General features: G+C 43.6%; 3 protein-coding genes across 3 annotated transcripts in view; 1 reads left to right on the plus strand and 2 right to left on the minus strand.

Moving 5' to 3' along the window:
* Positions 1 to 6,612, plus strand: part of T265_03072 (hypothetical protein) — a gene marked incomplete at both ends in the record, with an annotated part of 10,259 nt that extends 3,647 nt beyond the window's left edge. Inside the window, 3 exons of the mRNA XM_009167477.1 lie at positions 1,044 to 1,451; positions 2,030 to 2,257; positions 6,245 to 6,612. Coding sequence (XP_009165741.1) covers positions 1,044 to 1,451; positions 2,030 to 2,257; positions 6,245 to 6,375 — 767 coding nt within the window. The remainder of the gene's footprint in view (positions 1 to 1,043; positions 1,452 to 2,029; positions 2,258 to 6,244) is intronic.
* On the minus strand, positions 5,956 to 6,213 carry T265_03073 (hypothetical protein; the record flags this gene model as incomplete). Its single annotated transcript, XM_009167478.1, has 1 exon — positions 5,956 to 6,213. One exon carries the CDS (start codon positions 6,211 to 6,213, stop codon positions 5,956 to 5,958), a length of 258 nt encoding a protein of 85 aa, XP_009165742.1.
* A 12,298-nt stretch (positions 6,613 to 18,910) lies between the features above and the next one.
* Positions 18,911 to 22,687, minus strand: T265_13165 (hypothetical protein; the record flags this gene model as incomplete). Its single annotated transcript, XM_009167535.1, has 2 exons — positions 18,911 to 19,283; positions 22,302 to 22,687. Coding segments are annotated over 2 exons (759 nt in total), but the record flags the coding sequence as incomplete, so codon positions are not given.
* Positions 22,688 to 23,563: the final 876 nt, after the last annotated feature.

Consider the following 23,563-nt stretch of genomic DNA (forward strand, 5'->3'; position numbering starts at 1 on the left):
GAATGTGTCCAGCACCAGAAGCTGCGTTGGTTGGGACATGTTTTACGCATGCCGAACCATCGTTTGCCGAAGAGAGTACTGTTTTCCATGCCCAACTCAGAGTGGCGTAAACAGAGAGGTGGCCAACCCATGACCTGGCAGAGGAGTATGAAGGAGATCACGAAACGCTTGGGTGCTGTCGGTGCTACTCGCCTTCCAGGGTGGGGACCACCTGATCCTCACTGTGCCTGGTTGGAGACACTACAAGATATGGCTGCCAACCGATGTCAGTGGCGTTCTTGTTGTCAGTTTCTGTCCAGATTGCCTGAGTGAATGTTTGGAGGTGTAGGCACCTCGGAATGATTGTGTTAAGCTACCACTAAGTCCCTTCCCCATCCACCTTTATTCTTTTCTTTACAATAAGGCTTTCAAATAAGTCATGGTTGTACGGCAGTGAAGCATTGGTGTTGAACACTGATGTCATGCTGTCGTCGATGATGATGATGATGATGAAGGTTTTTGTTACGCTGAAAACTCCAGGACCCATTGTTTTTAATGACTTTTTTTTAGTGTTGTACACGTAATGTCTCTTGTATCCAGAAAGTTAGATGTATGCGTTAGCAAGCGCTTTTGTCCTGTTTATCCATTGATTAGGTCTAAAATGTGAGGTCACTGCACACAGCCATGTACCCTGATCGCTCAGCCAGTAAACGTACCAATGACCTCGGATTGTGAATAGGTGAACACATCCGTCGTGTTTCTATGTTTTCCACTTCAAACATCTTAAGCGAGTGCAACCGGCGCGGATTCCTGAGTTTCGATAATTAGACGGGCTTGTATGCACACAGTGGTAGCTACCTGAAGTGCGGCTCTAGAGGTAGGTATACGTGACGCTCGGTCTTGAGTAATTGATTATCCAGTTTCTCCTTTGAGAATTGCAGGTGTCCCTTCAGATGACTGGTAGTATTAGGCCACTCTCTTGGGAACATTCTCAATATGGCATTGTTCACTGTGTAGAGGATCCCTTTTTCAAACCAACAATTGCCCCTCTGCCGCTTTTGCAGGGTCACAACTCTCCATCGGTGCAGCTACTCGTAATGGCAAGGTTATGGGTACCCGATGTGTACGACTGCAGCTTCGAGATTTAGCCTATGCCAGTGCTCAGACACATGCGACCGAGAACGGTGTTGAAGTTTTAGTGCCTTTGGATGTACTCCTCGCTCAAGAACTAGGCCGGCGTGCACACACATCACTTGGTATGTTAGGAAAGCGACGCTTAACATGCCAGTCCCGTTGCGGTCGTACTGCTTATCGAAGATGTCGTCACAAGCGCAAGCGTTTTTGCCAGCGCTCACCAGTGTTATCGATGGGCCCCGGGCTCAATTCGTCGCAGACGGATTACCCCGCAAACCATGTCAATGGATACAGCAGTCAATATATCGAAGCACCGTTGTCATCAAATGAGTTGGAAGGTGAGTTGCTTAGTTTTTTCTTTAATCACTTGGTCGAATATTTGAGTTCGTACCTTAGCTTTCCGATACCCCCTGTTTCGGTCCGTTTGCTGCAATGGTTTGCTGAAATGAACGACTTCCTTGGTTGTGACTGAAACAACCCACGAACGGCGACCGTCAGTGAACTCTTCATTACTCGCGACTTAGACGCGATAGGTAAGGTTTTCTCTTGCAGAGCTTTGTATATAAACGTCCTAGTGAGCGTGATATGCCAGCAACCAACTTGGTGTTCCGTAATCCAGCTGATGGGTATGAGAGCCAGTAAGCGTTGTCTAGAAATCGTTGACGCGACTCGGCCCCCAGCATGGAAAATGCATGAATTAATTGGCATTTGGTTTGGTTAAGTGCAAAACAGAACTCACTGTCAACATCACTAGCACTCTTGAAGTTTGCTGTTGTATACGGATCCCCTGATTACCGCGGTCTAGCTTCGTAGCTATTTTTTACTGCTTACATATAGTTTTTTATACGTGCTGTTTTTACGGACACTTCTTCTGGAGGCTCAAATTTACTTCGACATTGCGCATTTCATTTTTCAGTCCCAAGTTCCAATCCTGTATGCCTGGATTGTGAGGATCCGAGGACCACTCACTGGTTGAAACCTAGAGGCGGAACTCGTACGAACCGGAGACGGCGGACTCATGACAACCTAGCACAGTATTCTTCGCCGCTACACGACTGTGTTCTGTCTTGTGAGACAGACCGCTATCGTGCCTCACTTAGTCATGGGTCTTTTGAAATGTTCCAAGACGCTGTTCACATGGCCAGTGAGTAATTGATTCTCAATTGATGTGTTATTTTTTTTACCATGTAAAATTTTTAGAGAGGTATTCAATTTGTATGCTCTTATTGTGTATATAGCGCCATTGAGTTGTGTTGCATAGCGCTGGGACCAATGAAGACGATTGGATGTTTTGCACCTTCTATCCGCAATAGTTTTGGTCAGCAGCTTGTTTACTCATTAGATGTATTTCCACTGTAGACCATTCGTTACGAGGAAGAGACTTGACATAGGGTGTATTGTTGTGCTGTTCGGTCATGACTTCCGGGTTGAGATTGACTATTGCTAGTGGTCACTGTGTGTTAACCAAGTGCTTGTATTCCTTTTCCAACGAACGATTGTATGTTAGTTCCTTTTTTAATCTAAGGCCGGTAATGAGGTCCGAGAGACCCGATCATCTTTCATTCCTTGTATTTCCTTTGTTTTGACCAGGACAGCTACGGCCTATCTCGGCCCATATGCCTCCTACGTTTTTTTAATAGGCATGTGCAGACAGAAGGCCGAATGCACATGTTCGACTAAACGCTGCCACCTGCAGGTAAATGTTGTGTTCTAGTGCTGCAGTGATCCCACTCGTTACGTTGACTGTAACTTCTTTCCACAATGTCTAAATGGTGTCAGAAAGGCCAAAGGAGAGCGGAATTAGACCGATTGCGGCGACTATGTAATATTTACAATTGCAGTGTGAGGTGGTCTGGAGGTTGAGTCGTACCATCCTCTATGGTGGAGGTATGAAACCCCCAGACTACCAGCATGTTCATATTCATGGAAACAGCGATGCTGCCTTCCCTGATGAAGGGTGGGTTAGAAAATGTCTGCTAGTGATTGACCGTGGCCACTCGTCAGTTGTTGAATACTTTCGGAATATGATTAAAACCCACGAAGCGTCTGATGCGGCTGTAGACGCATCTGTTGTAGTGGTATCAAGAGTGTAACACCTATGTCATACTCCATGTCCACTCGTCTAAGCCATTCTACGAAGCCGACTGGGTCAGAATGTTGGGTCGCGGGAGGGTTCCCCAAGTTAACCCTAATACACTCTACTTTATGGATCGGGCCTTTTGTTCAGAGGCTCAAGGTGAGGCACAGCCAACAAACCCTCCTCCATGGCCCGAGCAGCTTCATTTGAGCTTGAAGCTCTTCATCCGCTGCCTAAAGTACCGCCAAGTAAAACTAATCAAAATAATCTATTAAACAGATGCTTCTTGTTGGGATTTCGCAGTCCCTTCAAAAGATGCACACAGGACCCAACTTTTGTCATACACCTCAAACCGCTTAGGACGAGCTCATCTATTCGACATTCTGCCCTTCGGGTACCTAATTATCGGGGTGCAATGGTCCATGGTGTCTATGGCCTAGGATTTGCACTTGTCTCCGGGACTGAAACCTATTTATCGGATTCTATTCTAGTAAACGGCCGCCGCTGTGCTTCATGGTCGGTTCAGTTAAGATCACTGTAAATCGACGCGGTAAACGGTGCATGCCTGTTATATCTGCATACGTTCCAGCTGACTGTAGTTCTGAAGCTGAGAAACATGGGTTTTGTTGAGATTTGTCACTATTGCTTCGGCCAGGAAGAAGAACGGATATAATTATCGCGACGGCTGATACAAACACCATAGTAGGATGACCAAACCCTGACTAAGCACGCTTGGGTAGTAAATTTGGTTTCGATGTTCAGCGTACGGATAATCATTATCATCATTATCAGCCGTAAGAAACGCATATTTGTCGTAAAATGGTTGTAGCTGCCACAGTTTCCTTCATCGATGATTTTGGGAGATAGTGTGGGTAGCTGCGCAATGGAACCTGAAGATGGTATGAACTTTTAGCTCAAGTGCTCACACCGAGTTACTTTGAGACCATCGATCACAAGCTAACCGTGAACTCAGTTGGATCATGTGGTCGACGGAGGGTCTCAGTTTAAAATTTTCATTTCTTCCGGAATACGCAACTTGACTCTGGTCGTATCATTGTGCGGGCTTGGTTATCACTCCGCTTTCCCTCAACATTACGCGTGTGGAAGAAGAAACAATTCCGTTCATCAAATTCGACAAGTCCTAGTAGCTCAATGGTATCGAACTGAGAAGTAGCTGGAAAGCTACTGGACCCGCTCAATCACACTGATGACAAAGTCTGTTCGGGAAGTGAATAGAGGAAAGTGAAAGAAACTGTGTCAGCGTCTAGGGCTGTCCGTCCAATTCATTTGACAAGACCCCAGGAACACTGGATTTATTCGGTATCAGCGGTTCTCATTGCCCCTAAAAAAGCCATAGCACCACATAGCGGCCAAAATGGTGTGCGTAGATCCTTCAAGCACCAGAAAATCAAGATCCTGAAGAACGTCAGAACATTGGTGGATTGTCAAAGCACAGGAGACGGAAAAGTCTTCCGCTACAGGAAACGACCGCGCCCTTTTTCGCAAAACCATTCGCGAAAAAGATGGAACGGCAATCCGCTCACAGAATCGTCCCCTTGAGTGCCATGTTCAGCACTTTAAAGAACAGCTCGGTTGGCGTCTTTCAATGAAATCCGTTAATGAACTCAACACACCAAGCCACCATCGACAAGAGAAATACAATGGTAGTTATCACTTCTTCAATGTGACAGGGCATTTGGTCCATATGATTTGCACCCTGCACTTTTCAAAGGTGGAGCGCTAATGAACAATCTGGTGATCGTCAGAAACCATGGTGTCGCCTGGCAGTCAGAGATATCTCCCCCAAATTTATGTCCCTAATGCGAACTATGCGAACTCATGTAGACGCCTTCGCCAGAGTTTATCACGTCCAACGGTGTAAGACAAAACTGGCTCATCTTATCACTGCTGTTCAGCTTTGCTATTGGCGTACAGGTTGATATTCCTCTGTTTGCCTCTGAAACCTCGGTTACCGAAATGCTTACGGGGTGTTCACCCTCACTGAGCATGTGGTTGATATTTCTCTCCGTGATCCAGGTCCCCGAAAAATGCAAACCACTTGAAATAACCTAGATACTTGTGCCGCACGCTTTGTTATTCGCTTCACACCTGAAAAGTTTGAAATACCGCCAGAGCACCGGGTGGGATCAAACCCAAACGTCATACGGGCTATCCAACCGATGTGCTAGGTAAATTTACTTACCTTGTCAGTTGTATACTTTCAGATGGACTAGATGGACAATAGATTACTTTTAGAAGCGAGAAGGCTTGGACAGCTTTTGTGAAACTTCGACGTGACGTCAATTTGTCTGTCAAAAACAGATGATGCACTGCGACGATGCGACCCATGCTGCTTTATGGATCAGAAACGTGGCATCTGCGCGCGGAAAATGTAGGACAATTGTCAGTGTCTGACCATCGACGTCTACAAAGTATTGGCCGGGCCTGGTGGGAACATGGGATTAAGAGTACTGAGGTACGCCAGTTGGTTTTCGGAAAAAGGAATTTTCCCAAGATGGGTGATTTACTCGCGTGTTAGATGACCGTCTCCCCCACAGAGCTCTTTTGCCCAGCTCTGTGGTTGGTGAAAGCTACCGAGAGGAGCAAGTCTGTCATCTGGCAGCTAAGTATGCCTTATCCTGTTTTATTGCTTTCGAATCTTGACTCTTTATTGCGGCTGCGCAGTGTGCTGAAAAATTCCACTTTTCCTAACATGTAGTCTCAACAAACGAAATCTAGTTCGGCACTAGTATGGTACCGTCGAATTATGAATCAGGGGTGCCACTAACATTGGCTATTGTTTTGTGACAGTCGACTGGTATGTCTAGACCAACAGGGATGGGCGTCGTCATTGTGATGTCCGCTTTTCGGAGGAAGTAAATAATCTGTTTAGGGATCATGGGGCGGGGTTTATATGGGTTTGGAGGGTTGCGATGGAAAGACTCTTGTCTCTTCGGAATGGTTTTCATCCGTGGTTTGCTTATTTGTTTGTCCCTGGAATGTAACTTCTGGTTCTTATTCATGTTACCTTCGTGCTTATCATTTCTCATGTAGACTTGCTGGACCCACTTTCCAAGTTTTCGGTAACCACGGAGCAAGAGGACACTGGCGAAGCAGCTTGTAAACGCCTACGAAAAGACTCATTCGTTAACCGTCCGATAAATGGGCAACCTCGTCCGGATTAGCTGTGTACACCTCTTCTTTTGTGACCAGCGTTCAGACTGATAACTCATGTGATTTAGTCCAACCTTACCGTATTTCTTGGGTTGTTCCGGAGCGGCTCATTTATTCCTGTACAGTCGCTTTATCAAGATACCTCAAATACCCATCTGTTCACAAAGTCTGCTTATTGTTTGCTTGGTCGATTGCATTCGCTTGAAAATAGAATGTTATTCACAGTAGTGTTTCACTGTGAATGTAATGCTTATTTCTCCTCTAAACCTGCTTTTTGTTGGTTCTCGTTGTCTTGGTTGATTTTTGTGAACTCGAAAACTCAGTGTTCCATTCTCAGATGCCAAATACTTGATATCAGGGACGAGGAACGGAACTTATGAATGTCCTAAACCCTCGACTTATCTGCATTATTGCAATCTGATGCTGGTACCGCAGCTCAGAAGTACAAGTGTGACTGAATGACATCCAAATATGTAATGAGGTTATCGAAAAATGACCTGAACTCATGATCTGCGAATTCGCGTTAAAACTGTACCAAACGTTGAATCGAGCCAATTCAAGCTGTTCGTGTGTTCAGTTTCATTGCAGGACGTGCTATATGTGACCTTTTTTGAGGGTTCACGTAAAAAGTGAGCTACTCAAGCACCTTTGTATTTCATCCTGAATAGAAACGGTATGCATGACAGTATTGGTTTGATGCGCCTGACAGAGTGGAGCGCGCAACGAACTCCGAGAATTCCGCTTGATCTTATATCATCCTCCTGACGGAACCTCCTTACAGTAATCTCTCCCATTGATTCCCCTCCAAAAGGAGACCATCCCCATCAAATAATACCACTCCTCGCGGGCACCGTGGATTTTGGCTTGCTCCGCACAAGTGGTCGGGGTCCCTGTATTATCTGAATAGCACATGATTGCAACATTTTATACAGACTACCCCTCGAAGAAACCATTTGCTTGGTTCCTTTGAATTCCTTTCAATGTTAGGTCCTTAAAAGGGACCCAGAATTGAAGTTGCCCACCTTAAGTGAGTCCCCCAGGCCTCATCTTCCGAGGGGAGTTTTGTACATTTCGGTTTAAGGAGACCACTCAGTGACTGATCAGAGGCTGTCCCTTTTTACGGATGATCTCTTCACACACATTTGTGTGCCCAGTTCCGCTCGGCGGGTTGTTTCAAAAGAATGACCAGTCTCTTTCACTCGGGAGGCTGTTTACCAATAAAGCCCACTGTCGGGAACTAACATAAAGACATCTCTTCCTATGGGTGGTGTAGTTTTTGGCTTTTATGTCCCAGAGGTTCTCTACTGTATTTTAAAAGAGGCCAACTAGCCGTTGGGTTCTTTATTAACAGGTGCAGAAATTTCCATAGACTACATACTAACATATTCTTCGGAGTATGATACCGTGTGTTGTCCGTGTGAAAATCCTGTCAAGGTTTATAACTCTAATCCCCTCACCAAACGCTTTTTGGCCATTATCTAGGCAACCTTGATCCCCAAGGCACTCCGTTGTTTTGGCCTATCAAGTTCCACTATAATGGAACATATTTCGATAATGTTTGCTGTGCACGAATTTGTCCGTCTCGCGTAGGACCATTTATGGACTGACTTCTGAGGGTGTCTTCCAGTTGAGGTAAACGTATCCCATCCTGATGTATGGTCTCCCTTGGGGCTGGTCTCTCCAGACTGTGATGGCCAAATCCACTGAATATTGATTGCAGTTTCTGGAGATCATAGCGCTACCCTAAACAGAAATTGGCTTGATGAAGCGGTACCATGCACATCACTGTTATTATCTAATATAACTGTCTGAGTCTAATGCCTGTAGATAGTCATAGTGCTACAGTTATCCCACTCCGGAGAGGCCGCCGTCAGCAGGGAACCGCTTCTGTTTGGTTTCTTGAAGTTTTCTTGGACAGTTAGGAATCTAGAAGGGTCAGTTTTGGTTGCTGAACGGGAAGATGAATACATAAGGCAACTCGACTTCATTTGGTATATATTCTCCGGTTAGACATAAGAGTAACTATATTGCGGGGCTATATTCAGATTTGGAACTCAGCTAATATGGCCATAATCTCAAGCGGTGTCTTATAAACCAGTTTATACGTCTAGATTCAGATCCTTCAGCCTCTTATAACTCAGTGTAACGAAACGATGTTGTATTAGCATTTGGTAGGAACATGTGTCTAAACACCTGCTCATATATGTATTTGGAAATTCAGATTTGGATGCTGCAAAGTGGAGGATTCCTAACGAAGTTGTAGCTGTGCTCTTGGGCGGTAAATGTATCCTCCTTAATAAGATGCTTGTTACAATGTGGGTCCTCTGATAGAGGGTCACAACCTATCACCCCTCGTTTCAGTCTCATTTTACTACCACCAGGATTTCGGGCGCGCCTTTCTTACGATCGGTAGGAGATTCCCCTTCCCTAATGAGATCATCACCCCTTGAGTGTTTTTTGTTAACGATGGATCGTTATGAATGTACTGGTATGTGAATAGGATCTGTCTGGACGCACGCGCTTGATTTGAACCACGGATGGGTTGTATGGAGCCAGATTAGGTGCAGTATGAAAACTTTTGGTGCCCATGTTGGCAGGAAGGCGAACATGCAAGAACCTGCCGCATGGGATTAACCAAAATGGTTGTCCTATGCAGGGGAATTTTTGGAGTAGATAGGACGTGATTGAGTTAAGCATCACACTTAATTCTGTTTTGCCGAGAGGTTCCTTTGAATCTCGTTGGTGGTGCTGCTCAACAGAGTTTGCTGCACTATGATAACCTCATTTCATTCCGACCGATATTCAATAAGATGAAGTGTTTTTCCTTGGTGGGATACTACTTATGGTTATGATGGAAGCTGTTTGATGGGTGACTACCGCTTTCGCCCCTTTGGCGTGAGGGATTCAGTCGAATCTCTTTCGAGTCTGCCATTAACACAACATTAATTCAGAAATGGATGTTTGACCTCATATGGAAAGTTATGGCACAAAAATATAAATCCCTACCTGCTGGGTCCTATGCGAAAGCGAAACCTTAACGGGATTGTCCGAGCTATACGAATAGTTCATGTCAAGTTATGGGGTCATCTCACTGTTTACTGAGCCGAGAACCGACGGGTCCAGGGTTATTTGTTTCCCCATCTGGTAATATCCGAGTGTTTCAATCGTATTTCAGTTGGGTGGCGCGTACTCAGCAAAGCCTAACGAAGTAACCTGCATGTAATTAAGCATTTAAGCAAGTTTGGCCCTCGAATCTTTGCATGAACAGGCGGTTATGTGGTGGCAGGTAAGCCCAAGTTATGACCGAATTTCGTTCATCAATCTGGCGCATGAGGAGACGGCTCAACCGGGACAGTCGTATATATCAAGTGCCGCACTGTGGTTTAAGGCACGCACGAAACCACTGGACCACGGTGATTTGGGTTGGCCGGACAGTTGTGTGGGCCTAGCCAACAAGAGGTAATACGTAGCGTGGGTCTGCTTGTCGTTTCCTTAGCCCATGGTACCGTGAATGACATGGCGGATGCCGAATGCGTAGGCTTGTCTTTCTCGCCAGTGCACTCGACCCGATACTGAGGGAATTCGTGATGAATCGCAGCGGCACCGGTGCATCACTAAAGTGTGAAGACATAATCTCGCGGTGAAAGGAAGAAGGCCTTCTTTTCTTAGTCATTTGTTGGGAAACACCAACTGAACAGTTATGGACTATTGGACAGGGGAGCAAAACTCTCGTATGCATCTTGTTTATAAAACAGGGTATCCGCCTTCTCGAACGGGTCTTCCTTAACTTTTCTGAATACTCATTGACTATCGCTCAAGTGTAAACGAATGCTACAAAGCAATTCCCAGAATCCCCCCCTTCCATTACACGCGAAGCGGAGTTCCCAGAAAACCACATACTAATAGCATAACTTATCAGTAGTATCCGCCGTTACAATAGTAGCTACTTTGCGAATATACGCTTAAGAAGAATAAATCAACATAGCGCATTACAGTCCCGATGGAACCGAAAGCTCATGAACTACCCCCCGTGCGTAGCGGTCCTAGTACCTAACCCAAGTCAGTCTTATTCTCAGAAATTGCGGAAGCTGTAAAGATGAGTTTAGACGTGATCCAATCCCATTTGGTTGAGTCCTAGTTAGTCGTAGGGTTTCCATAGTCTCGATGGCACTGAGCACCATACTAACTGCAATCACTCGAGGCAACATCCATCTCTGAGAGCTTCAATTGCAGGGTGACCGTATTTAAATGAAAAGTGCAAAGCTTGTCGTCATCAATCCAACAATTGTTGAGACCGCAATAACGAGGCCTTAGAAGTTGCATTCCTTTCCTGATGACCGAGTGACATGAATTTGTTTGCTTTATTTGCTGTACTGAATTTAATAAGAACGATCTCTGAATGAAATTCCTATTGTTCGGTGGTAAGTTATTTTGCTCCTCTTGAGGCAATAGTGACAAAGAAAGACACTGAAATGTATAATAAGGATATGGAAAACGCAACGTTTGAGGCTGTATATTTACGGTGTTTAAAACCCCTTAACTCAACATGACAGAGGATATAATCAGGCTTTCAATTTCCCTCGCTCGGAGTACACCAGACTATGGTCCGAACGGTCAACTATACCAATAGCCACGTTTTGGTCTTAAGTATGATCTTTCTACGTCTTGTCACGATTTGGCAAAAGGTGCAGATGGATGTTATGAAGAGAAAGGTAGACAATGACTAGTTGGAACGTTCGACCGGTGCACATTTAGCTTATGGCGAATATCAAGTACTGCAGTTCAACTGTTCTCACCGTGTGGCATGGGGCGATAGTGACAGTGGGGCTGTTGTGCAAGGAACTCAACCAAATCGCCGTCCGAATTTCAGTATACCTTCCTATGCCTTCTAGTATAATATTTTTAGCAAGTGGTGCACAATTAATCAAATTAGGACATAACCCAAAGATAGTGAATTTCGCAGTGTTGAGTCCAAGAACATAGGTGATAAAATGTGATTAAAACAGCCACATATCAAAGAATCAGCTAGTTGGTCTAACCATCATTCATGTTTTTCATGCGTGGATCGAAACCACTGTGATACAAATCTATCATTGCATTTTTACTCGCCGCTGTCCATGTATGATCTGTCTGACAGTATTGTAGCCCATAGACTTCTTTCGGGTAGTATTTGATGTCCGAGTGCACTGGAATAGTCCATTCCGTATGGATTGTGCTGTTTTTCCTAATGATGCATCTTTACTAAGGGGAATTCCACGCACCCGCGTACCCAGTCGATTGATGATATGTAAAACTGTAATCAGCTCCAACCCATCCAATCCAGTCTGTTGTCTGTCTGTTCAATTACCATTTAGTTCTTTTGTTTCTGCTAATGATATTCACTTGGGTTGCAGCTCTCATCCTACGAATCAGATTAGTAAGTTTTTGTGAACCTAACACTGTACCTACTTGAAAACCATATGCAGAGAAATAAAATTTAGTTGCTTTTACCAAATCGTCTGAAATAACTCGGAATTCTCCGTCCAATCCAGTTTCCTCACTGGCCAGGCTTATTCTACAGTCTCCCGTCTACGAATGCTAGCACACCTGTTCAGGATCATACTCGCAACTTCGTATTTTCGTGCTTTTGCTGCATTGACGTGCTTGTTGTCTACCTCCTGCAAATGGAACGACGTGTTTTAACCAGGTAAAATTGTGACTACATTTGCACAACTCGTACCATACGTTAGAGTTACGCTTTAGTACACGGTATCTTCAGGCTGTCTACCAACAGCTGCAAAAATCATTACAACTCTTGCTATGCCGTTGTTTTCTTTCGATCTCGCACGCAATTCGCCATCCCCTGACATCATACAATGCTCTCAGGCCGGGAAGTCATTATGTAGACAAACAACCTGAAGCCGTAACGAATATCGAAGTGCGTCCGCCCAACTGTCCAAATCAGCTCCTTCAGTTCATTTCAAGCATATGCCGCGTTTAAGGTGTTCATTGTTTCGATGTAGCAAACGTTGCCTAGGGGACATAAGCGGTGGTAATGTTAGTCAAATGCAGGAGAGTTTCTCAACTGAAATCAGTGTAAATTGCTGAGTTTCTTCGGATTCTAAGGCTGCCGTACGTTTTTATCAGACTATTTGGGATGCTTTACATCATATTTTGAGCCACGCGTAAGCTGCCTCTTATCCTTCAGCTTGTTTATTTAGATTTCTTGGCAAGATACCCACCTCTGCATCATTAGTTTTGTTTGAAAAAGGGTTTGGTAGTACCTTCGGTTCCACATACCCGCCTGCTGGAGCTGGATTGTAGATGCATTTTGTTGTCAATCTGAAGTCAGTTATTGAGATGGATAGTTGTATATCTTTTAGCGCCGTCTAGTAGATCTGCGAATTGTTGGCTTCACAGAGCAAACCAGAACGTTTTTCATTACCAGACTCAGTGTCATCTGCAGCTTGGAAATAGCTAGCTGAGCCATTTTGACGAAGCCTTTTAGACGGTTGGCTGACTCTTAAATCTGAACAAATACCAAATATATTTTGACAAATACACTCATTTGCATATCGATCTGGTTTTCACAGGAGACTCAGCTGATTCTCTCGCTTATGTTTTTCTTCAAATGAATGTGCTGCACATAGACTGACTTAAATCAAGGTTATATTGGTCTAAAAAGCATTTTGCTTTACAATGACCAAAGGATATTGGTGTGTGTGTGTGTATGTATACAGATAAACGGAATGATATGACATATATGTTCTATTGTTTGTAATCTGCATCTCAAATGTTGATGAGGGAAGTTGGGTGAGATCTTATGTATTCGTCAAGCGAATGTTTGAAAGTCTCGAGGTTACCACAATCCACAACAGATGTTGGTAGTTTGTTCCACGTGAGGGATACGCGGACTGAAAAAAAGTAGCGCCGACAGTTAATGCGGGAACATGGAATGTCAACGGCCAATGGATTCCGTCGGGTCTGTCGGGCCAAATTAACTGTGAACAAATGTTTTAAAGGGTGATTAGGGGTGTTTATTATCTTGAACATCAGGATGAGGTCTCCTCGTATACGCCGATAAGTTAAATCAAACAAATCGAGTTTACGTAGCCTTTCACTGTAGGGAACGTTTCGGAGGCCAATGACCAGCTTGGTCGCGCGGTGGTAGATACGCTCTAGCAGTTGTGTATCCTTTTGCAGCCATGGAGACCAGGCTTGGATCGCGTATTCCATTGTCGGCCGGAGATATGTGTTCATGATAATAGGGAGAATTTCAGGCGTAAAACGATAAAATATTCTCCTAAGCATCCCGAGCAGTGCCGAGGTCTTGCGATATACTGATAGACAGTGTTTACTCGGCTTCAGGTTGCTAGAAATCCAGACGCCGAGGTCTTTTTCCTCAGCCACCCATTCCAGTTCATTGGATCCCAGTTTGTATGGGAAGTGGTAGCTCTTCCCCAGATTTATGAGTTTGCATTTCTGGAAATTCAGCGGCAGCCGGTTTTGGATGGACCATTCGTCGATTCTTTGCAGATCTTGCTGTAGCGCATCACAATCAGCCTTTCCATGAATTTCAGACCAGATTTTTATGTCATCAGCAAAAAGTACGGTTTTGCACTGCAGAAGTTTCGGCAGGTCATTCATGTATACCAGGAACAAAATTGGACCAAGAACCGAACCCTGAGGGACACCACTTGTGGCGGCAATTTTATCGGAAAACGCTCCATCGACACGAACTTGGACCGAACGGTCACTCAAATAGTCTTTCAGCCAGCTCAACAGATTTCCCGTCACGCCATACATTTCAAGTTTCCGAAGAAGGATACTGTGATCGACTCGATCAAAGGCTTTGGATATATCCAAGTAACAGGCATGTACAGTAACTCCCGCATCGACTGCTCGTGTCCAGTCATCGAGTGTCACGAGGAGATTGGATAAACAAGAACGATTCTGTCGAAATCCGTGTTGTTTATCGCTCAACAAGGAGTGAATTTCAAGGTGCGATTTCAGGGCTTCTGCTATAATTCGTTCCATTACTTTTGATATTACTGGGAGAAGAGTGACAGGTCTGTAGTTAGATGCACACGTTCTGATACCTCCTTTGAATATGGGGGCTATTATTCCGCATTTCCAATCCTCTGGTACCAACCCTTCTTCCAGAGAACTAGCGAACAGTTTAGCCAGAGGATAGCTAAGTGGTTCAGCGCAGTGGCGCAGAAGCAGTGGTGTAACGCCATCCCCACCAGGTGAAGTGTGTACCTGTAAGCCGCGAAGGTGTTTGACAATGTTAGCCCGATCAATATGCACGTCCGATAAAGTTTCGTCCGTTAGTACCTCCACAGTTTGTATAGGAGCGCGGGTATCTTCAGGAGAAAACACGGAAGCATAAAATGTGGCAAGGGCATTAGCTGTTTCAAACGCATTTGCAGTCATTCCCGATTCTGTCTTTATGGCAGATATACCTGGTTTAACTTTAGCTGCGCATTCACGTACGACTCCCAGTGTTCGTCGGTCCGGTTGGTACAGTTCCAGTTGGTACGATATTCAAAATATCGCAGTATGTTTTCATAAATGAGACCACTCAAGGTTGCTGAAAACTCTCTGAATCTTGAAAGTACAATGCATTAGTATGTAGCTCATGATAGAAACTGAGATCGAAGAGAGGATCACATGTTTCCTGGACTTCATACTATCTGATAAGACCAACTATGGCTTCTAAGTGGGAATCCACACAAAAAAACATTAAGACAGGTCTTCGTATCTGCACCACATCAAACGCACAGTTGCCGGATTGTTGGGTGTATCATGTCAAGAAACTGTACACGGATGAGTCCATACGAGCAGATGAACTGAAGCGACTCATTTGGGTGTCACGGCAAAGTAAATGCCCCATAGGACTCATCTGACAAGTGGGGAGAACACCACCTGGAACGATGAGACGTGGAGATGAAACTCGGTGGTTCTCGTGGGAATGCCCCATAGAAATGGTACTTCAAATGCCATTCGGATGATGCTGCTTCCAGATCGACAAAATTTTACAACTACACCATGAAGGGGTTGTGGATGTTATCGAACCGGGACACCGCACAAACTGCGTCAAACAAATCCTTGTGCAGAATATCCGGCCAGACAGGCAGGCCATTCCACGTACGAACCACACAGCACTAGCGATGTCCGCTTTTTCCATGAAAATTTAGCGTGACTCAGCCATCACACTCCATGCACTTGAATCAAGCCACCAAATCAACTTCGATGGCACACGTTTATTCCAGTCAAGATTGAAGTCACACGTTGCAAGAACGTGAACTGAGGCACTAGGGATCAACATGAAACCGAACTCTATCAACCGTAGTGACGCAGCCAGCTTCCCGTCTATCCTGCTTGGACTTACTGCACACCTAAGACGGCACGGTGGTCAGAGTTAAAACAGGAATATCCAAAGTGATGCTCCCCAGACAGCACAGCAACAGGCGGAAGCACATCCCATTCAAAATACACACAGTCGCGCATACACGCACACAGACCTAACACATCCACAAAACCCGGCAGTAACTGACTGCTAACTGATCTCGGAAACACACCAAACATAAGACATTATAGCGGACCTAAATAATGCAGCAATTGGTTGTAAAAATCTTTGAGAAAGAGTTGCCCACGGCAACCGAAAGGTCGGATTATGACATCTTATTCCACCACACTGTTCTGACCTTAGATTTCTCATATCTTTTCCTTTTTCTGGCAACCATGGTGGTGTGGTTCAGATAACTAGTTCCTAATTCAGCTATAAAGTTACTCATGAGCAACACGACTTCGAACTGTTAAGTACTTATCCTTAGGTTGTGTGTGTGTGAGCAATTTTGAACATGAGTTCGATTCAAAAGAACCGGAGAAGAAGTCTGAAGTGGCACAGAAATGGTGTATGGGACGGTTCCGCGGTTATCAATTCATAATGAGATATCAGGAAGACTGGTAGCTTCGTTTCAACGTTGCATTGTGATCTCGATTACTTGGTTATGCCGATGAACAGATTGTCTCTGTACGTACGCTCAACGCAAGTTACAACTCCTCAATAAGACTTTCGGTTTAGCTGAGTATCTGAACCATGCCCTATCTAGATTTTGACTTGTGCGCAGAAGTATCAAACCCTTTCAAACGAGGAAACCTTAGGACCTAGGAAAGATCATCAGCCTTTGGATATTTAAGATACTTCCAACACAGAGGTGATAAACCTCGGTGCTGCATAACTGCTTGCAATCGGGAAAGATAAAGTAAAAAGATATCGAGGTAATCATCCTCACGAACCAGCATTACAAAGACGACATGGTCCACACTTTTGGCATATGCGATGCTTTCAGTTCCACGACTATTCTTAAACATTAGTGTTTCTGTGAATTTTGGTCTATTTATTTAACCGGGTTACAGCTGCAAAGGGAAGGGAGATATTTATATTTGGATAGTGGCACCATCTCGTACTTTGTGCAAATGCAGCTCAAAAATTACATCCAATTCAGCTGTACAATGGGGAGGGGCAAGCTTAATTATCACTATCATCCTAGCCGGGGGTTTACCAAGGACAATGTGAAGAGGTCTAGACCAACTGGATTTTCCGATCATGAGTGGAGGGTTTAAGGGGTTCTCTCGCAAATTGCAGGTGTCAGCACTCAGCCTGTCAGTTGAACATAAGGTCGATAGTATATTGGGTGCGAACACATGCCCATGAGCTGATTGAGGATATTGATTCTTGTATGTGGACAAATAATCCAACACAAACGGTGATACTATGTAGTCTCACTCTGTAATGTGATGTCTTGAGAAATTGGGTTTCTAAATTCTCCATCAGACTCAACCGAAGGAATTCTGCCGCAAATGCGACCACTGGGAGTCTTTTTAACCGATGACGTATGACTGGTTCATTGCACCTGACCACTGAGGTACACTGCATCTGATCCCTCACCGCGATTCTACCGGTGAAAAATCAGGTGAAAATAATTTATTTATCCAACTGACGTGTGTAAGCTTGTCGCGTATCGGACTAATTTACACTTGTCACGTAAAAGAAGGAAACAACGGTAAAAATCTATCGGTCACAATACGTCCAGTTTTTTTATCTGTTTTCCATTAAAGTCTGCGGATTCTGCTAACGCGTAAGTGCACCAAAATTGTGCACGGATCTGCGCTCTTCTGTTATGACAGGCGGAGACCAGTTCACGTTATTAAATAAATTTAAACGTAGTTGCTTGGCGCCAGTCAAAAAGTAAGTTCTTATTCAGAATAAGCATGCATGAATTTCCTGTATAGTGGACAAATAACATACTAACTTAGTGTAAGTTCTCACAGTCCACTTTTGTCTCTCGGTTTTTCTATACTTAGGTCGGAAAAATTAACCGTGGTTACTACATGCTTAAATATTTTCAAGCGTGTGCAAATTTTTTCCTGGAATTTGCCTGAGTATCATATTCGTGACTTTGAAGCCTTAATTGTGCTCACTATTCCTGTCATATACGTTTTCGAATTTGTCTTTAATGGCATTATATTTCACTTGAGTTCACTGCTCTAGTAAAGTGTGCCTCGAAGCTAGCAGCGATTGGCCCAAAATAACAGCTTATCTTTAAATGAAGTTACTTTTGAACCTCGCTCAGCGGGATATCAGCTGAATGGAAATCTAAGATATCACGTTGTGTGTATCAAGTCCATGTGATTGCTCGCCAAGATAACTTTACTGCTGCACATCTGATCGTTCTTCAATGTGCGTCACTGACATCTCTCCGATTCAAGAGTCGAATAACTAAGACGTTCAATTGAGGTAAATTGGAGGCACAATACTGACGTCCATTTTCTGCGAGCGCTCAGTTCTGGATGAGTTGGGGAGCGATAGGTCGCCTTCTCTATTTCAAGGTTCACCTTAACAACAGCGATGCTTTTCGCCAATGTTTCCTGATTTACATCCTACTTGCTAGGTTGTCACCCTAATCGATCCATGAGTTTCCAGCGGCAGGAGCACTATCTACCAACATAATAAAAGTGCGAAGCGCTGCTATTTTCACTCCGATAACAGACTAAATATAGTTTAAACTTATGGTCCCATGTCATAAGATTTCACCTCTCAGCCGCCACCTCAGAAACTTACTAGGATTTCTCAGGGCTTTCTGCAATTTATATTTATGCATTTCATAATGAACAAACATAGTTATTCCAAACTTGCTTGTCTACAATATACTTCACAGTTGGCTGAAAAGTGGAAATGTTTTGGTGGTCTTGCGTTCCGTAACTTGGAATAGTTTTTTATTGACTCAGTAATGAAATCTGGTACTCGGAAATCTGGTTGCACTATCACTAAATACTGTTTAACACACAAAAGTGAACTTATCGAAGGTGACCCAGCAGATAACTAGGTGTCACTCAAAAAGATACATTAATGAGGTGTTAAACGTAACTAGGCATATGCTGCCAGGATCCAACGACATTCTGATGGAAAACCTGTCTCATTGAAAATAACGTGAAAGTTTATTTGTTTGAAAGACGCAGTTGTCATGATAAAATTTTCTTATTTGTTTTATATGTTCGTTAAGGGAGGGTGCACAGATTTAGAAATGCGTCCAGCTGATTTTCATTCGGGCCATCTACAAAGGAGTTTGCCCGTTCTTCCATGGACATCCCATGGACTTCATCCTTCTTCCAAGATTCCATGGCTTGCCATTTTGCACGTGAGTTCTCAGGTGTTCGTAGATATTCCATATTCTGATAGCCTTCAGTAAAGAATGGAATCAACGTATTGAACTGCAACATGCTAGAACGATCTGATTCCGAGAAAGTAGTCTGTATTGATCGGAGTGAGGGAAGCAAACCACGTGCGGTGTATCGCCTCTTTGGAAATACTTCTTCCAGATGTCTGAAATGCTCCGCATCTTCTTGTTTCTCCTGCCTCCGCCACTTTGCTCTACGGTTTTGAAACCATACCTACACATGGATAAGAGGATTGGAGAGTGTGCTCTCAAGAAATAATGAACTTATACTGTCTATCATTAACTCTGTCAAATCGGTTTGTCGGTATCTTACAAACGAAAGTTCGAAGTTCCGGTTTATCACTCATTCCAGAGAGATGGATCCAAATCCTTCCTATAAGATTGTTGAGGTCTTGCTGGTTTAGGCCAAACCAAAATCTTTAGAACCGGAAGCTACCGACCCTAAAAATCCAAAGTTAATCGAGCAGCTTTATCTGGAGAACTGGTTGTGTAACCGGTGTAACCTTTCAATAAGGCTTCAGAATAGTCAAAAAGACATAATGTCTTCGTGTTTAAGAGCTTTGGGAACGTCAGGCTGAGTGTTTCAACTTTTATTCATTTATCCTCAAGAATACATCCAATTTCCCACCAAGGAAGAAAGTTAGCACTAACTGCTCCAAGACATCCACCCACATGTTGAAGCAGCTGAACTGTTGAATGACCGCAACACAAAAAGTGACCACACAAACTTCCGGATGACAATACTGTGTGAAATTGTGATTTGATCACGAAATGGGGTTAGTTTGGCATTCCAGTGGTCTAAAAACTATGAAATTCAACTACAAAAAAGCGATAGCCAAATGTGATGAGACACAGAATCACAAATAGGCGGATGAACTAACCAGTGTTAATAGGTAACCTTTACATACAATTGTGGCACTATGATAGACCTCCACTTTCTATGTGATATGCTTTTCATTTTGGCGCGAGTAGAGGATACCGTCATGTACGAAGTGCAAATAAAGCCAATCAAATTTCCACTCTTTTTCAAGTCAAAGACTCTAAACTTTCAGCACGTACGTTTTCATCATTTGCAGTATGCTGTGCATTTAGGTCATAAAGGACCAAGTGAAATGCGGTGCCATTGTTAATCATTATACCTTCGTCCTTGACCTTTGACCATTATGTCCTGATATGGAAGTCGGTCGTATTTTTTACATATCGTTCAGCCATATGATGGTAGTCTACTTCATAAATGAAAAGAATATCATGAAAGAACATTCACTGTGAAACAAGCCACCTTGAATTCCCTTTTTTCCCCACGGCGTATGCATGGCACACCAAGCCTTATGGATTATCTAGGTTGTACCTTCAACGATGGGTAGGTTCACTTATTCCCAGCTGTGTTTCCGTAAAGTTAACCCTGTGTTTATTTGACTACGTGATTTGCGCTTATTGAAGTCAACCGAAGGATACCCCGACGTTCAGCGTTTCGATCATGAAGGACCATAGAACACTGGATTTGCACATTGGTCTCGAAAGAACATTCAGATGCTTTTGATCTAGTCATATTCGGCCTTCATCTACTTCCTTATCTCAAACCCGAAAAGGATTTGTGGTAATCACCTGATTTACTCCGTATTTTATACGGAGCGACCATCGGATAAATGGCCACTTGGAATTTTATATCAGAGAAAGTTACTTTTATCACATAAGTTGTTTATTCTGCACACTCTGCATACCCATGAGTTCTCCCCATTCATCAGAGGTAACGCAAACTTGCATCCTATCTTTAATGTACCCAGAGCTCCCAACTAGAGGACATGACTCTGCAGTGAGTGCTAATTATTACCAAGGCCACTGCGCTTGTGAACATGGAGAGCCCCCGGTTGAGTATGTGAATACTGCTGTTGTCATCGATTCAATCAATGCACTGGTCCACAATTCCCCAACACATAATAAGACCTTTTAATGTCTTTATGCGCACAAAATTACAAGTTATCAAATATCAAATAAAAAATTTACCAAACACTATCCTTTAGAAATACAAACATCGTTTTTTCGACGGGAGGAGCGAAAACTATTTTTAACAGGCGGAATCCATAACGTTTCAAGCACTATACCCGCAAAGCATCCGAAGAAGGAATCCCTCGGCAAAGGTCGTCCTTGTCCTCCTTGGTCCCTCAAAAACTGGTAGTCAGCTCATGCCTAGGCACATATTACAAGAATGGCGTTGTACGAAAAACAGATTGTTGAATTATTTGCTCTTGACATAAAAGCATACCGACTGTGACGTTCTTCCACAGTCACCGAAAGAAGCAGTTCCAGGATTATCTGCGTATGCATTTCGGTAGTGGCCTGTTTACGTCAGCGTGAAATACATACTCAGCACCAGTCCTTAAACACTCATGGTTGGTGTAAGATTACTCGTTGGAAGCTTTCTCCAGAAAGAAGTTAATCGTATCAAACATCATCGTGGATGAAATTAGCACCAGTCCAGTTTGGTCTAAGAAAAGATTGAAGGCGCATCCAGTGGCTTAAAACTAAATGTTACCCACTCAGGAATACTTCTGTGAATAGCTGAGAAACTCACTTTCATCCATTCCTTTTGATGTGATGACACTGCACTTTTTAATTTCAATCAAAGTACATCAGCCGCATAAAACTCGAAAGGCTGGGTATGCGAAAAAATTAAGCTCCCCTCAGGAGTTGCAAAACACATGTTGATCACATTTGTGTGGAAAATACAAAGATTACTCACATTTTCAAAGGCTTACCTGGGAAATGGCAGATATGCGTATAGATTATTAGTCTTCTAGCCAAGTTTACGTGCACCGTTGGAAGACAGGAATGTATAATTCAGAATGAAAAAAGTTTTCAGTTCCTACAGGTAGGCCTCAAAATGTTTCATTCCCAAGCTTACCAGAGAGTGCCCAAGACAAACGGTTGAGGATGAATTCGAAGTGGATATGTGCTCCAGTGTCCAACAAATTTCAATGCGCGACCTGCCCCTGTTGAGAACAGCGATAATTATCGACCATACTTTCGAGGTTTGTTATTCAAAGTTGTTTCATCTCTACTACGAAGCAGTGGTAATAGTTCGTCAAAGACCAGGCATACGTGTCGATTTTGTAATGTAATCCAGAGTATGTCGAAATAAAGACTAGCATTACAAAGTCCTAATTGGAAAACTGCGAAGCCTATGCGTTTTCTACCTTTACACAATGCAATACTTCTTTAAACACATTATGAGGCTTTGTACCAAAGTGTGACTCACTTGAACCCGAACTTCTGGTAGTCGGATTTTTTGTGCAAGCTCCTCACGAAACAACACATCAGGATAGTGACTGTATTCGAAAGCGCGTTCCAGTTCGTGCAGCTGATAAGTCGTGAATGTGGTCCGGTTTCTCCTAACTTTAGTTCCTGTGACACACTGGTTTCTTCTTGCGTTGAGTTGGGCAGTTTTCCCTTTTTGTTCAGGTAGATGTATTTTGTCATCGTGCTTTTCTTGTGTGAATGTACACCAAGCAGTTTGACTGGAAGCGACGCACGACCGGAATATCTCTGTTACAGGTGACTCTTCACTATCAGCCAAACCTGGATGTCGAAAATGGTTGAAACCTGTAAATCTGCGAGATAGTCAAAACCCTGAACATAACTGTAAGTAGATTTATTAAATTAGCGGAATGCACTCAGTTGCATACCAATTTGGTTTTGACAAGAACCTCACCTTGAACCCAGCTAAATCTCTCGTTTATGATGTCCTTAAGTAACTGAATGTTCTGCACCAGGTCGCTTTGTTTTCAGTTGTATATGGGAGACTCACCTGCGTTCCATCTGGATCTTTTATTGTTCTTAAGGAACGTGGGTTGAAGTAGAACATAAGGTTGACGGAAATTCTGGGACTGCACCCACAAGAAGGACGAAACCAGCCGTAGGCTGCTGATGGGTTTTCAGTCACCTTATGAGTAGTCCACAAGAATCCGAAACACTTTAGGTGCTCCAAGTAGGATTCATAAAATTAGCCAGCAATCATTTACGTTTTTATTTTACTTACTAACTTTGATCCAATGAATCAACCATGTTTGTCAGTAGCCAGAATATCTATCAGGTTTTTTGAGGGAACTGAATCGAATCAAAGGTAGACGGTGTAGCTGTCTGCACACGTGGGTCATTAAACCCGACCCCCGGATGCCAATGGGTTTTGCAATTTGCTGGAATTAGAATGGAAATCTTGCTTCGTCAGACATGTACATCTAAACTACAGATTTCAGGGTTGGCCGAATATAAGCTGCAACAGACCGTTCGAACTCAGGCTGCCGGGAGTTCAATATTATGCTACTCAAATGTAGTTTTTCACATGAGAACAGTAAATCGGGGGGATACAGTGCGCAAAGCAATACAGTTGTCCACATTGTTTGGGATGAAGCCGCATGCATTTGCCCTCAGAGTAATGGCACGCAGGCAGCTAGTCTTGCCGTGCTTTGCTGCACTC

This window comes from Opisthorchis viverrini (assembly GCF_000715545.1).
Source record: "Opisthorchis viverrini unplaced genomic scaffold opera_v5_42, whole genome shotgun sequence".
Taxonomy (NCBI): Eukaryota; Metazoa; Platyhelminthes; class Trematoda; order Opisthorchiida; family Opisthorchiidae; genus Opisthorchis; species Opisthorchis viverrini.